This window comes from Gopherus evgoodei, chromosome 9 (assembly GCF_007399415.2).
Source record: "Gopherus evgoodei ecotype Sinaloan lineage chromosome 9, rGopEvg1_v1.p, whole genome shotgun sequence".
NCBI lineage: Eukaryota > Metazoa > Chordata > Testudines > Testudinidae > Gopherus > Gopherus evgoodei.
This window is the reverse complement of record NC_044330.1, coordinates 17,869,256-17,886,320: the sequence shown is the minus strand read 5'-3', so window position 1 is coordinate 17,886,320 and position 17,065 is coordinate 17,869,256. Positions and strand designations below refer to the sequence as shown.

Sequence of the window (17,065 nt, the reverse complement as noted above, 5' to 3'; positions counted from 1 at the left end):
CTTAATGCTATTATCGTAAAAACAACTGGACTTTATGGCCATAACTCATGGGAAAGGATTGTACAAACGTTTGTTTTCTGTTTTTATTCATCTCATTTAAAGGAATATCAAAACCCTGACGATTAAAGGTCAGCAGTTCTACCTCCCTACCCTAAACTATGACTTTTGGTCAATTTGTTGTACTGCAATCCCAAACCTCACCACATCACATGTTCATGACCAAGAGACTGAATGACTAAATTTTGTGAAGTATCAAGTAAAGATCAAAATCTGATCTCAGGTATACCAGAGTAAATCCAGAGTCTCCACTGAAACTGATGGAGCTGATCTAGATTTAAACTGGTGTAACAGAGAGCAGATCTTGGCCTATAATAAACAAAACAAATGAAAAAGCATGAATAATTCATCCCAAAATGCATTTCTTATTTATATGGACAACTATTTTAATTATTTATCATAATTTTCACAATGTTATTGCAAATGAAGTCCGAACTGAATTACAAGATATCTTTATAGCACACTGCTTCTAAACTTTAGTAAGAGGTGGGGACAGAGTGCCAGGTTTTGGGGTGGATTATAAAGTGTGCCTATTGAATATATTGTGATCCATTCAAAATAGAGTGTTTCCAATTGATCCGGACTATTCATGCCAGAGTGAAAAATAACCTTGAATAAACTTAAAATAGATAAGCCAGGATGCCATGAGTTGAGATATACAGGTTCAAGTGACACATTCTAACGCTTCAAATTGGAGACAAAACCATCCATAAATCAGCACCTTCCTCCAATCAGTTTAACAGTACGCTTTCAATACATATTGTATAGCAGCTGTTCAACCATCATCATGGCCAGAGGACAAAAAAGGAAAAGACTTTGATGACATAAATTTGGGGACAGAGCCAACATTAGGGAGAGAGGGTGGAAGAGAAAGAATATACTGAGATTTTTTCTGTTACATAATTACCGCAATACAGAGCTGTTATTTTAAAAGCATAGTGGATCCAGAGTGCATCATACAAGTCACTTAATCCTCCCAACACCTTTAGATGACACCATTTTGAATTCACTTCACTGAGCAAAAAAATGTCTGGGGCCATCTATGGTGATGTCAAAGCTGTGCTGTCTATTTCTGTTTTACACCTATGTATTGCCTGTGGCCAATATAGGATTTCAAAAGGGAAAACATTTTACAACTTCCACTTAAATTGATTCTTCCATGCCAAATTATCATGGGTGAAGTTCATCCCTTTGAATGGGGCCAGCACTCAGCACCTGAGTCTCTCCAGTCCCAATCAATTCCTCAAAACAGGGTTCCAGTTCAAAAATAGGGTGTAAGTGATGCATAGGCCATGTGCTGGCCCTCTGCATAGGGACTAAATTCCATCCATTCAACGCAGCATTGTCAGCTCATTTCTATCACTAATAATATTTCATAAGTAGAGCCTGATCCAATGCCCATTGACATCAGTCTCTGCTTTGAATGGAAATTAGATCAGGCCCTGAAATAGCATCTTACATCTGAGGACTTTATGAAGCTGAGTAAGTATCATTATCATCATTTGCATTTTACAGATGGTAAATAGAGGGTTTAAAAGCCAGATTTACAGAAAGTAGGACTACGGTCCTCAAGTATTTTTGTACGCTTAACTGTGGTACTCGGGTTGTAAATGAGCATTTGGGCATCTAAATATTCATTTGCATGTGCAAATGCCCCCCCCTATTTTTTTCTTTTACACTCCTAAAGTCATTCTGTACACAAAAGTAGGCATGAAAAAATGTGTCCAGATCTCAGGCCATATTTTATGAAAATCTGGCCTTCGTCTTGAGACACTATCTCAAGTCACAGAGAATGAGCAGAACAGAACATTGGTTTCCTGACTCTGACTCTCCTATTCTAGCCCCTAAACTGTGATGTCAGGAGAATTCTGGGATTAGTAGTTATTGGTTAATTGCAGCTGCTGCAGGGACAGCAAAATAAGAACAAAACACTGTGTTATTTGGGGGATTATAAAAGTAGTTACAAGAGCTATTTGGATTTCCACACCAATCTGGAACTGAATTTAAATATGAGATTAAAGGGAAAAAAAGCTTACTCTCAATTTTACCCCATTGATGCTCCTGTTCTCATTAATGGGAGTTATATGTGCCTACATGAAGGAAGAATTGGACCCAAAGGCCCCAAATCAATATGTGTTGTATCTGTGATGTAAGAGCTGAACTGGGTACTTTAAAGTCTGGAATCCACATGATTTTGATCATCAGATTATAACGTTTGTAATGGAGGTAAAATTTGAGGCCTAAACTTTCAGCATAACCTGGAGGCAAATAGCTTGTAGTAGCCTCACTAAAATACAACCAAATGCCACATGGCGAAGTCCTTACCTAGGCGAAACTCCAATTGCCTTCAATAAGAATAGACTGCAGGATTACATAGGAAGAAGGCCAATGTGACATGGCAAGATATATCCACTACAGCTACGACATTCAGTAGGAAAGCACATGGCATACTCCATAACTATGCAGAGGGTTAACTTTCATGTTATGGTTTTCTTATGCAATTTATTTTACAATGTTTAAATCAAAAATATAAGCAAATAACTTACCCAAGTTCTTTGATCAGGCAATTGGAACTGGGAGCAAAATTGAAACAAAAACAACACATTATTCCTGCATTGGAACCCTTATTGCAATCAATCTATTGTGAAGTTAGCTAAGGTTTCACAGTGAGTGGATTGTTTGCTTTTGGGCACACTCTACCTAAATGCAATCTTTGAAGTGGCAATTTATTGTAAAATATAACCAACTGACCTATTCTTGTACAGATTTAGGGCCCTAGGCTTTAAGGGGAATTTTTTCTGAGCAGGGACTGTGTAACAACTATAGGAATTGTAGCTTAATATTTCTCTCTCTCCTCTAGTCTAAAAATATATTTTAGAAGCCTATCCCATAGCTCTCATAGCATCTGATTACAAGGATGCAAATTAACCTCTTGCTTAAGCAAATGAAAAACTCCAGGCAATAAATGTCGCTATAAAAATAAGAATTTGTAGAGGAACTGAAAAATTTGAATTTATTTCACATATGTTTTTTACAGAGATAATTGTACCCTACCATTAGAAAGTGAAAATGCATGGTGGAATCTGCAATTATATTAATAACCTGGGGACAATAGGTATACCCACAAAAGAAGTTGCTTTGCTAATTTGCCTCTCTGGTACTAAATATTGGGTCGAATTCTATGTTGGGAGGTAGGGAGTGGTTTCCACTGAAGTTGATAAGAGGGCAGACTTTAGCCCTTTATGATATCACAGGTTGTCCAATAGCATTTTTATTTTCATTTGCTATGTTTAAAAACGCCCATTACACATAAGATGTCATGTTATACCATCTCTTACAAGATAAGCAGCCACCCCTAGCACCCACATAAATGATGACAATGAAGACCAGCTGTTCCCATAAATTCTTTCTATTGCACAATCAGAGCCTGTATGATAATGTGAGTGAATTGCTACAAATGCACATCATTTATCTCACTGTATATTTTGAATGAATACTCTGTAACAGAGCTAAAGAAATTAATAAAAATTAATATGGCATCATCAGATATAACGCAGGAACACCATTTAAAAAATGATAGGGTCATTATAGATCATCCCTCATACATGGTACAAGGCGACACTTCTTAGGCAGGGTAATACCTTACACAGCTGGATAATGATTCTCACTCAGGCCAAAGGGCAAACGATGTACAGACAAATGGCATCCTCACACTAGGTTGAGATCTATGGGGACAAGCGAGCTTCACTAGCCCATGGTCTCTTTGGTTCTCTCAGAGCAAGGGAACCCATGCTGCCATTGATTTGTCTCACACCAACTGCCATCCCACACCCTCTCTGAAATATGGAAAAGCCACAATTATTCCACATTTTATATAGTGCCATACCTGTGCATTAGAGGCATTAATAAAGACACAATTCCTGCCCCAAAGACTTTATAATCTACTTCAGAAAACCTCAGAACATGAAGCTGGCCAAAGAAGGGGACAGGAAAAGAAGAGACAAGGTGTGAAAATAAAGAGAAATATATTATATGTAGAGAACAATCATATAGGACTGGACCATTTTAAATAGAGGCTGTGGGGTGGGAATGATTTGCCTAACACAGCCATAATTTATGATGCTCTAAATGACAACTCCTCCCCTAGCCATGCAGCGTTGACCTCCCACACCACAGTCACAGAAAGGCAACAAGAGATTGTATGGTGGGAAGAGATACAATATGTTTGCCTTTTGTCACTCTGTACTTCCTCTCAGTTTTTCATGGGTTTTTCTGGGGTTTTGCTCCTCTTCTTATCAGACAATGAGAAGAGCGCTTACCCCAATATCATTAAAATGTTCGGAAATCCCAGGCTGAGTTCTCTGCTAGTGTAAATGGGTATGGTTCCATTGACTTCAAAAAGCTTCCCTCATTTATACCAGCAGGGAAATTTGCAAGTTCTCTGTGAAGAAAACACTAAGGGTGAAATCCTGACCCCTGTTAAGTTAATAACAAAACTCTCATTGACCTCAGTGAGCCAAGAGTTCACCCTAGATGCCTAGCACATCCTCTCTTGAAAGCCTATCTCTTGTATGCCTTTAACTCTCTCCTCCATCTTCTCTCCTCATGTGTTATTTATTTAGATTTCTGCTGCACTATATAAAAGCATGTCCAATCCAAACCCTGGGCACCTCCGACAAGCCCTGAAGAATACATTCATACATAAACATCCATCATTTACCCACAGATCACAGTATCCCTGCAGCAACATAAATATACCAAAATGTGATAAACTCCTCCAGCAAAACCATCAGAGCCCCCTCCCCATTTCAATTGAGCTACACAGATTTTTTCCAGCTGAGGACCTGACCATCACTGAATTTCTGCTACGCAGTACAACACCTGAAATGTTCTCTCTGTAAATGTATTACAGCTGTGTGTAAGGCTCCTTAACTACTCTGTTATTTTTTTTTAAAAACAGACCTAGAAAATGTATGCCTACTTTGTCTTTGCAATATCACAAAGTCTCTCATCCTGCAGCCCGAACCTGTTTTCATTCACTTACCCATGCTAAAGGCGAAGGAGGAGGAGAAAAGATAGCAAAGGCCCTTTGTTAAAACATTTTGAATTGAGATGACTGGCCAGATTCTGCTCTCACTCACAGCAGTAGAAATCCAAGGGTGAAGCTCAGTGGAGTTAACTGGGGTTTACACCACTGTGGCTGAGAGCAGAGTTAGGTCCTTTCTGTGTATTGATTGTTAGTATCACCTGCTATGAAATGGAAATTGGAAGCACTTTCATAAGGAGACTGAAAAGGTTGTCTGGTTGCCTTGCAGCTTTGGTAAATATAGTACCTCAGTATATTCTGCTCAAACTCTATCAGGTACATTTTTATTGTAATACTTAGTGATTAGCATCAGCTATTCCCTTCATTTCCTATAGTGTCAATACATTCGTGCTTTTCTTCCTTTTCCAGCTGTGCAAGAACATTGCTCTCATGTATCTGTGCTAAGGCATGGCAAGATCTGTTTTACCCAGAAGCCAAAAAAATCCCACACTTGAGTAACTGAGCCTCACAACATGAGGTAGGTGCGTACTCATTATTACCCGCATTTTACAGATGCTAAATTGAAGCAGAGAGTTTCCATAGCCTACCCAAGAGCTCAGAGGGAGTAAATATCAAGGCAGGGAGTTCCTTACTCCCCTGTCCTGTGCTTGAAGCACTAGACCAAGATGAGGAAGTGAAGTCACCCTGTCAGACTGGCACAATACAGGATAAGCAAGTGATACAGGGTTGCAAATAATGCAGAGTTTTGATCCAGGCTATCGTTAATCTTTCTGTGCCATGTACAGACCCACATGGTTGAAAGAGGCCTATTATTTTCTTGACATAGCAAATGAGCAGCAGGACATTAAGCATATGACCAAAGAACCACACAATTGTAGTTGAATGTCTTCAGGCATGGAAAGGGGATGTATTGAAAGCACATATTATTTCCAGTTATTCTGCAAAGTTACTGAAACTTGTACTGTGTCCTTTCTGGGTGTCTTTATATATGTATATAGAAAGAGCCTGGTCTTTATAAAGGCTTTTACTTGGGGTGCCCAGATTTGTGGGCCCCACTATGTATCTGCAAAAAATGGCAAGTGGAAATGCTATCACTGATATCTCCAAATATGCAGCTGTACCCACACACCCTGTGCTTAAACTTATATATGGCAACATTAGTGCCCAAAAGGGAATTACTTGAGGGTGCAAAACTGAGCAGTAAAAATTGAAGCCACTTTTCAAGATCAGGCCCCAAATTCCATTGTTTCTTGGAAATTGCTTAGAGATGGGCACAATGATCCCTCCACTGGCCACTGGCCACAGTGGAGAGTCAGCAGAAGCACAACTTGGTAGTAGCATATCTTGTTTGATCCATTCTAATTTTGTGGGGCAGGGAGCTCTAGAACATACATGTAGCTCAGATTTGGGTCCCACTACAACCAGAACATGATGGTTTAGCTGCAAAACATCACAAAGGACATGCTAATGTTTGTCCACCACGACAACATTGGAAAAATTGTGCGTTTTAGGAAATCCGAAAATAACTCAGACTGCATTCTTTTCTCTGCACCTGCTTTGAAGCATCAACAGGATTTGTTTACAATATTGAAATTCCAAAAATACTTACTTGCGGATGAAACAAGAATCCTGGGGAAGGTCTCAAGTACTTTTCCTTTAACGCTTCAAGTGGGTCAGTTAACTTTCTTTTCTCTACTCTGTAAATGTTAAAATTGATTTGCTTGTGATGATTCAGTCTTAGGCATTAATAACTATTCAGCTACTTATGTTTAAAATAGTCAACATCAAGTAATTGGTTTCTTGGTGATAGTGGTAAAAGATAAGGAGGTACAGTCCTCTCTTGATTAGTGCATGCAATTCTCAGTAGCACTAATGAGAGTTGTGAACATCCATTAAAAAGAGATTACACCATTTACATTGGAAATAATCCCATTTCAAAAGGCCAATACTATAGATAATAGCAACTGATGACTAACTGCACTGAGCCCTGTTATCAAGAAATAGGGCCCATCTGCATTTTCCAAACCCAAGAAAAGCTCTCACTGACACCAGTGGGGGCTTTTCGTATTAGGCCTGCAGAAAGGGACCCTTGGGAAGCTCATCTTCCTTTGTGAAGAATTTAGGCCCTGCCCTTGCCAACCACTTCACATGGGCACAGGGATGTCCTTGCAAAGAGGAAGTGAGCAAGATCCGGGCCTGGAGAAATTTAGTGAATTTGCCACGACAGAAATGAAGGCTATGTTCAACTAATTGTGTGTCTTCGAGTAGTGAAACAGGGCATCTGATAGTTTAAAATTAGTACTGGCATTTTAGTTCCTCCTGCATTTTTGATTATCAGTTTAAATGGTATCATTTATCAAAGGACTGATCCTGCATTCCTTACTGAGACATAATTTTCATAGTAGTTTTCATTCATAATTTTCTTGCATCCGAAGAAGTGGGCTGTAGCCCACGAAAACTTATGCTGAAATAAATTTGTTAGTCTCTAAGGTGCCACAAGTATTCCTATAATTTTCTTTGGCTTCAATGGAAAGTCTGCCTGAGTAACAACTATGGGACTGGACCCATGTTATGCTGGCAGCATTCCTTTACTATTCCTTCACAAATTGCATTATTATGCACTGCAGTACTGTATAACAGTAACAATTTCCACTAATTCAGTAATGATAAATTAATATCATACAGGAAACCTGTGGCCTAATACCTATACGGCATCAATTAAACCATCTCAATAAGTAACACACTGCTAACACCGTTCCTTTCTAATGCATACCCTTTATCTTATGCCAGAGAGTGTTTTATGAAATTTTTGCCAAAAGCAAATTTTTGGAAGATAGTAATGAATTAAGATCATTTGCGTTACAGTGACTTTTTATTTTTAACAATAGTCTCTTTGTGAAATAGGCTGTTTAGATTATGAACAAATAGTTTTTAGGGTTAATATTTCACTACTCCTATGTTTTCCGTAGATTAATTTAGACGTATGACTACAACTAATTACAGATATGCAGGCAGAGTATCAAAGTGCATACAAGTGCTTATGTACACAAGCTCTGTGGTGAAATCCTGGCCCCACTGAACTTAATGGCAAAATTAATGGGAGTTCAATGGATGTGAGGATTTCACCCCTGATTTCTAAGGGCTTGTCGACATGGGGAAAATGGCCTGGAATAGCTTTTCCGCAAAGGCGTCACACGTGGACATTCTTATTCTGCTCTGAGTGTTCACATGGGGAGTTAGTGTGGAATAATTATTGTGCTTTAAACTCACATGCTAGCTTATTTTCCGGTAGCTTTCCTGTGGAGACAAGCACTAATATCTTGGCTCACTTAGGATCCATCCTATTCCCACTGACTCCCATTGACTTAAAGAGGTGAGATCAGACCCTTACTGCCCACATAGTTTTTTGTTTCGTTTTGCCACCAAGAACTCATTCTGTCTTCATTTACACCTGCACAGCCTCACACAAACTGGTGAGCCGATCTAGTATAAGTGAGAGCAGAATTTCACCCTCAGTGCCCACATTCCTTTGATTTGTCAGCCCAGATTCAACCCCTTGTTGCAGCTGTCTGCTACACCAAGTGGAGTGGAATGGTGCAACCAAGAGCAGAATTTGGCTCAGATGTTTGAAATAAATGCTACTGGGGGGTAGGGCATGAAGTGTAGCGCTTTTGAGGAAAAGGGACTTGTGGTAAAAGTATTTAAAGAACGTTTTCAAATATCCAGCATTTGTGCCACCTCATTTCTGGATAAGCAAATGTATTACATTACTACATATTGTAAACGACAGTGCATGCTGAGCTAATGGATCACTTCAAGTTACTCAGGAAAAGTCCTGAAAGAGTTAACTATGCTCAAGAAAGCCATATTCCATTAAAGCCTGTTACCTGTAAATGGGATCCATAAAGAATGGAGTGGGCCTGGCATGTTGCAAAGAAGCATCAGTTGCTTTCCTTGTTTCAAGGTCACCTCCTTTCTTTTCACCAAAAACATGGTTTTTCCGAGGCTCGGCTTGTTTTGTACCACTGGCTCGACTTCTGCTGCCCATGCTCAGATCTAGTGGTTGATCCTGGCTTGTCACAGACGGAGCTGCTGGTTTTGAGGTTATAGAAGTAACCGGCTTCTCCTCCTTACGTTTAGTGGTGAGGTCAAAGGGAGACTCAGCGCTTCCCTTTGGGATCTTCTTTACTTCACTTGGTGACTGAGGCTCCATTTTCAAAGGCAACGGTCTCAAGTCTCTATCAGGAAATGGGTACATTGATTGAGAGAATGCTGGAAAAAATGGGAGGGGAAACATGGAAGGGTAAGGTAAAGCTCCAACTTTTTTGTCTTGCAGCCCCACAAGTCCTGTTGAACCAAAGTATTTTTCAGCAATAGAAGCAATAGCCTTTATAGAATCATTCACAGCTCCTGACACCGCAGTTTGTTCCTCTAAAGATGGTGAGAAAATGGAATGACTGCTGTATTCTTTCTTATTATTTATTGAAGCCAAATTCTGAAGAGAGCTTACTTTGTCTTTGAACATTTTACCATTTTCTTTAAATTTCTCTTTATCACTTTCAATGTCACTTTCCAGATCAGAGCCAGAGGTGGTCTCCAGGTCACTGCCACTGGGAGTACTGACATCATCAAGGTCACTACTCTCTGACTGGTCACTGATTTTTTCGTGCGGCCTCTCTTCAGAGGACCTCTCTGGTTGAAGCTCCACTGGCTTATTTTCACCTACAGAGGGGTGCTTATTTAGTGCCTTCAAAATATCCTGTGTAGCTGGCAGTATCTGAGGATGTGTCATGAGGGGACTTTGACTTTTGTTTGTCTGGTCTGTGCTGGGTAGTCCTTTAACAGGAGAACTAGCAGGTATCAAAGGTGGCCTGTGGTACAAGCCTGAAGGAAATAGACCAGGGAAGCTAAAAGAAAATCCAGGAGCTGTTGGAAAGGTAAGACCAGCAGGATGTCTATTGGCACCAAAATAGTCAGCAAGGCCCGGATTTGCATGATTCATATTAACCATGGACGTTTTATCCATAGCTGGGGTTCCAGGAAGTGAAATGCCTTGGCCAAAAAATCCTCCTGCTGCAAAATGATTCTTGCCCTCACAAAATCTCCTGTGTTTATTTAAGGAAGATGTAGTGCTGAACATTTGTCCACAGTCTTTGCACTTGATTTGGGTTCTGCAATCAGCATGCATGCGCTTATGACGACAAAGGTTTGAAAACTGAGTATAGGATTTATGGCAGACCTCACCTGTGTGTAAACAACAACAACAAATCTCAGGCTTTATGATAATTCCCCCTTTCCCCACCCGAATTTAGCAAAGAAAACAATTTGTTACCCCCAACATGTCAATTAAGAAGCCACAGGGAGAAGTCTGTGAGCTACATCTGGGTGCACAAAACAAATGAAAACTCATTTTACTCTTTCCAAAGCAAGGCATCCAATTAGACAAATGTCTTGAGACAGCATAAAGAACCCACCCAACAAAAAATAAAAATAAAAATCCCTAAAATACAAACATTTCCTTTTCACTTTTTACAATACTTGGGTTGCTTACAATGTTTTAAATTCATGATCATTATTATTATTTATACTCAGTAGCACTCAGAGTGCCTGATCAGAATCAGGCCCCAATGAGCATGGCACAAACTAAGGCCCTGATCCTGGAGACACCTACACATCTGAATAGCTTTATCCACATGAGCACCTCCACTGATGGCACTGCGATTATTAAAATGCCTGAAGTTATTCACAAGCGTAAGCATTTGCAAGATCAGAGCCACAAAAGTAGACATAATCCCTGCCCCAAAGAGCTTACAATCTAAAAAGACAAACAAGATATATGAAGGATGGGGGAGAGGGAGACAATCAAATATATACAAGCACATATAACTATTAATAAACCCAAAGTTTTGCATTTACAGATGAGATGCTAATTACATGAAAGCCCTTGGCGTTCCAGGCTGTGGTTTCCAGAGCAATCACAATCTGGTGCCTGGGCACATATGTAACATTCTCTATTTTCACATACAGTGTTAGAGGAATGCATACGGTCAGTGTGATAGAGTTACAGTTGCTTTGGAAGCCATAACGCTTAATTTCATGTCTCATGTAATTATAATCTTGGCCTTAATGTTTCATAATGTAGTTTGCTTGTTTGTCTCTTTCATGTGAAAAAACATACCCTATTTCAACAACTATTTCCTCAAATAATGCAGCTGTATTTATCTGAATGTCTCATGCTCAAAACAACTCGATGGATTTCCTCAAACTCCTTTGGGACAAGAACAATGTCAACTCAAAAAAGGGACATCTAGAGAAAGCCTTAAATCTTGGAGATTAGGGGTTGCAATTTTGATCTGACCGGTCTGATCTACACTACATTTCCCATGTCTGACTACAGTTATCAACAATCACAATCAGTGACAGGAAGAGAAGGATGGTGTAGTGGCCAATGTAGAGTGAGACATGATAAATTTTCATAGTGTAGACCAGATCACTGAGGTGAATGGGATTTTGTGCTGTTAGCAGGTAACTGTCATATAATCACAACTATAGGGTCACTACTGCAGAGATGTAATTTCCTACTTTGTGAAACCTTGTTTTCATGTCATCTTGAAAGAGCACAATTACTTTGATATTACTCTCTTTTAGGAACTTTACTGAGCAATGCATTTGGGTAGAAAACTGAACAGAAGCAAAAGGTTTAGCAATTTAAAATTCCCTGTTAGAAAATAAGATCTAGACTTCAATCCTCCATACACACAAACATGAACAACTTCATGCATGTGAGTGTTCCCATTGAACTCAATGAAACTACTCATGTATGTAAAGTTATGCAAGTAATTTGCAGAATCAGGGCCCTAATTTGTCCTCAATAAGAGGTTTTTCCCTGCAATTTGGAATCCTCAATAGAACAGGAAAGATCGATTCAGGAACTTCAATAAGCTTCACTGAGGCCTACAGAAATCTGACCAGAAACCTTTGTTTGAAAGGAGAAAGTCTGGGTTGTCACTCATTTGGAAGGTCGCTGTGGTTTGACTTATAGATATTTTAGATTTTGTTTGTCTGTACAAAGCTTATGTCCCTTTTTTACTGTACTTTCACACAGCATCAGGAAGTTTCCAGAGTTGTGCCATGCAATGTGTTGTATTTGACACTTTCCCGGATAAACAGAATGTAATGCCAAAGCTGCTGAAACACATGTTCCATCAATAAGTCTCATGTGACAACACTTCATAGTATTCTGCTTCTATCAGTAAATGTTCTAATTTGTTCAAAAACAAAATTAAGCAATGTTATACTGCTGTGATAAAATTCTTTTCTTTTTTCCCTTCAGGGAAAACGCATGTGGCTACACTTTGACTTCATATGCGCTATATCTAAGCTCTCATCTTTCACACATCAAAGCCACACAACAATTCACATTGTGTATTCCGAGCCCTTTTTAACAATCATTTTCATGCTTTGAGACAGGCTGACATAATTTACAATGGCTCTATTTTAAGCTGGTAAAGGAAACTGAATTGAATGTATCTCATCCTGCAGAGTTGGTTCCCATGAACTATAATCACGTCTTCTAACTTCCACTCACACCAATGCCTGAGCTAACCTTCCTGCGCTTCTAAACCCCTGCCCTTGAGAAACTTGACCACTTGTTGTCATGTCTTAACTGTTTACCTCTTTAGTGGGCTCTTCACATCACAGCAATAATACTTCCATTGTCTAAGGGCCTGATCCTGTCAGACAAGTTTTCCTATTCATGCCTCATTGCTATCATTGGCATGGCTCAAATGGGAAAAGGTTGCAGGATTAGGCCCAAACACAGGAAGTGTGCAATGCTATAATTCAGGAAGAATGCCTGTTACAGTATATCAGCTGGTGTTCCTGTAAGATAGCTTCATTCACAAAGAAGATTATAGATTTAAAAAAAAGCATAAAGTTCTCCTACCATGCATATTAGAATGCCTGGTTTTCTCTTGCTACATTTCCCCCCCTAATTTGGGAACCAGATCCTAGTTAATTAAGGATTGTAGGACCAGCCATTTATTTGTCCGATATAACACATTAAATTGACATTTATTTGTTATGCCTCATATAGTCAACATATAGGGCCCAATCCTGCTTCCACTGACGTCAGTGCCAAAGCTTTCATTGATCTTCCCAGTGCAGAATCAGGCCCACAAATCAAAGTTTAGGGCTAGCTTATGCAACTTGTGGGACCAATCAGATAAGCCAAAGTAAATTGGCTACAATTGTGTAAATAAATGCCAACAGTGAGAGTAGCCCAGTCTAGCCCTTGGATACCATGAGTCAAATCCTTATCTACTGTAAATCAGTGTAGTTTCACTAAAGGCAATAGATCTACACCATTTTACACTAGCAGAGGATATGACCACATAGATTTCATTCCAAAAAATATATTTATACTACTAAGTATTTTTACAAGATCTATATGTACTGTTTTAGGACTATATATTGCTAAATAATTATTCTCCATCAGTACACTCAAAATTGAAGGGAACTGAAAAACATTGTATTTCCATGGAAAAGCAAAAAATAAATAATCTTCCAACAAGTTATTGGTATCCTTGCAAACTATTAGAATGTGTGCAATTTATCCTTTAAAAGGCCTAACATGACTTTATACTTCTCTTTAAAACATAAAAAAATATTATTGAAATCATGCAAATACAAGCAGCTAAAATATGCAGATGTATATTATTATAACTCCATCCATGTAGGTAAGAGCCATGACAAAGGACTTGCCTTTGGGACCGTAAAAGATAGTCTATATAAATAGGCCTCCCGTGTGCAAGATTCCTCTTGTATTCAAAATATTGAAGGGAGAAATGGGAAATATTTTCATAGGTAATCTGCTGATTTATATGGGCTTTAAAAAGTAGCTATGTTTGGCAATCAAACTTTGGACCAAACCCTGTAATCCTCACTCACCAACGTAGTCTTACTTATGTGGATAGTCTCACTGAAGCCTGTGTATTACCTGATGCTGTTGAATTTTACACAGAGCATGCCATTGATTTTATTGGGGAATCTGCACATGAATCAATTGCACAGTATGATTCAATGGGATTACTCACATGAGCAAGAACTATTCCGATGAGTTAAGGTTACATGATCTAGCCCTTTGCTTTCTGCACAACTTTTGTTTCCATGTAAAGTTTTGCTTAATATTTAGATGGAGGGGATTTACTGACTTAATAGCTTCCATGTATTAAGGCTATAGAAGGTGGGTTTGACTTCTCCAGTTAGTCTTATGGTATGCTTGGTGTTCTATATCCTTACCTTTACTCTAAGCAACTAACATATAGCTACTGCTTCCTTCCTTGCAAGTTTTATCACTGTGTAGACCCCTAGCCCTGACACAAACCACAACCCTCCCACCCCACCCCTGGAGGTATATGAATTCATTTGATGTGTAAGTGTACTCTGTCCTGCAATTTTCTTAGAACCAAGAAATTACCTAGCAGTTAAGTTTGCATATTTTCTGCTTATTAAACAAATTACTGTAAGTACTATTTTGAATACATTCAGCCTATTATGGCATGTGGTTTCTATTTGGAGATTTTGTGAAGGCAGTGAGTAATTATCTTACTGTTGGTGAGTTTTCACTCAAGCTTGGGCGGTATACTGTAATAAGAGACAGTTGCCATAAACAGACTGGTAGGGCAAATCATGCTGTGTGGCCTTGTGCTGGGAAACAGATATCTACTTTAAGTGACCTGACCCCCCAACCCCTCAACACTCAGAAACATCTACCCCAACATGTGAGCTCTACATTCTTTTGTTCTGTAATTTCAGAGCTATTATTCATAATTGTTCTATAGTTTTCTGTCCATCACACTTTGCATTTGAATAATAACAGTTGATGTTTTGATTCACCAGAGATCACTGAAAACATTAATGGAAAGCATTTTACACATGATTTCATTTGAAAAGAAGCATAGTTCTATTTGGAGCATTTGATTCAAAAGCAACTGTAACTCTAGTGCTTGACTAGTCCTCAATGGCAGGAAGCCATTGTTTTCTAATTATTTCATTTTCACTAATACAGTATTAATTTGAAAAAACCCTCTGTGATCCTGGGTGGGGGAAAATAATTAAACTGCTGTAATTGCATCTCGTTAATTAGATATTTGCTAGCTCAAATAAGTCCAAACATAAATAAATATGAACTCGTCCACTGGCAGATCTACAGCCCTTACAAGAACGTTTCTTTTAAGTTATTATTACTCATGCTGATGTAGTATCAAGACCCAAAGCACATGTCATAGAATCATTAAACTACTCCCTAGGTGAACATATGCTGGGTGTTCCAATATACTGAAGAAGTTAATATCAGAACTGTTGAAAGCTGATCGCTGGTGGCTCATACTCCAGAGCACAAGTCCCTGTAGACTAGTATGAAATTGCAGGTTTTCCCCCTCTCCCCATTAAACTAGCTTCCAGTCACTTGACCTTACACCTTTGCACTCTATTTATCTGGATGCTACAGATCTGCAATGTAATTTAGTCTTCTTTAGCATGTTTTAGATTGGTCCTAGTTTGAAGCAGTCACTTTGAAAAGATGGAATGAAGCCACAATCAGTTTGGAAGAAGCACCAGGAAAGAGTTTTTGGCAAACTAGTGCTGAAAACAGGGAGTTGGTAGTGAATTAGGGCATTGAGTATGTAGGGCTGAGGATTTTTAATTGGCTTTGAGTGGCATTTGACGAGAATGAGTTGGGATTCAATGGTCAAAGGAGAAATATTTCTCTTTCATTACCACATGGGAGAGAGTCTCTTGAAACAGTAACAAGTATCCTGAGTCCCAATGCTGCAGCAGGATCTGCACTGAAACCAATGCAGTCAGTGAGACTGTGTGGGTGCAAGAATCTTCACTGCCATGTCCAGATGCAGGAATCAGGTCCATAGAACAAGTACATGTTTTAAAAAGCTTGAGTGCCAAGACAACTGTTTGTCAAGGTCTAGCTGCTTCCAGTTAATACTGAAGACTGGAATTTGCAAAGGAGCCTAAGGGAGTTAGGCACCCATCTCCTATTCAAATTCTATAGCCCTTACTATCATATGCAAATCCCAGCCTAATGGTGTGAACTAATCTTGTAGGGAGCCCTCATGAGCATTTCCAAAGCAATGCAGATTTTCAGCATCAGATACCTATGCCTGTCTCGCTTAAATCCCATAACCCACTGAGGCTTTTCCTCATTGGCTAATTATATGGCTGCTGTCAAACCCTTCCCTGAACTGCTCTTTGTGTTGGGGGTGTGGGTGGGAGAAGAGAGATTCCTGGGGAAACAGGTGCATTACAGTGTACAGTGTCTGTTTGGAAAGGAATAATATATAAAAACAATTCTACGTATTGGACTCTGAATTATATAGCTACTCATTCAGTAAATCAGGGCTTAAACCTACTCCCAACGGGAGTTTCAACAGAAGCAGGACTGGGCTGCCTACTTCCTGATTATGCTGCTTTTTTTGAGACGAGACAGACATTGAAGTTTAGACGTTTAGTTGAAGACTTACATATAAAGGGCTTGACACTGCTGTGGATGTGCTTGTGCTGTTTAAGGCCTGAAGAAGTAGCAAACGTTTTACCACACTCTGGACAAGCGTGAGCACGAGCCCCAACATGCTGGGAACGAATGTGCCTCTGAAGGTTGCTGGGGTCCGTGAAAACCTGCTAGGAAATGAATACTGATTAATCAAGCAACTTAACTGCAGCAAGGGAGCCAGCAATCACACACGACTCCTACAAGACCAAAATTGTGGTTTTGTTTTTTAAAGGCTAGAAAATGAAACAAAAACCACCTAATATTGGCTGGTTAGTATGACCAGATCTTGCTGCATTGAAGTTTTGACATTGGCTTCAACTGGAGCAGAATTGAGCCCTAGGTTTTACAGGACTAGCTGATTACTCTTTGAAGCAGTGACCTAGGCAGGGTCTTTG

At 39.3% G+C, this 17,065-nt stretch overlaps 1 protein-coding gene across 7 annotated transcripts in view; it reads right to left on the bottom strand.

The window, feature by feature from the left end:
- The window catches only part of MECOM (MDS1 and EVI1 complex locus), a 481,835-nt gene that overhangs the window by 18,692 nt on the left and 446,078 nt on the right, over nt 1-17,065 (bottom strand). For 2 of the 7 annotated variants that reach the window (XM_030575491.1, XM_030575495.1), the window contains 4 exons: nt 16,642-16,798; nt 8,992-10,348; nt 6,714-6,801; nt 2,604-2,630 (listed from right to left, as the gene is read on the bottom strand). In XM_030575491.1, the coding sequence (XP_030431351.1) occupies nt 2,604-2,630; nt 6,714-6,801; nt 8,992-10,348; nt 16,642-16,798 (1,629 nt within the window). The remainder of the gene's footprint in view (nt 1-2,603; nt 2,631-6,713; nt 6,802-8,991; nt 10,349-16,641; nt 16,799-17,065) is intronic. The other 5 variants (XM_030575497.1, XM_030575492.1, XM_030575493.1 and 2 more) reach the window with 5 other exon arrangements.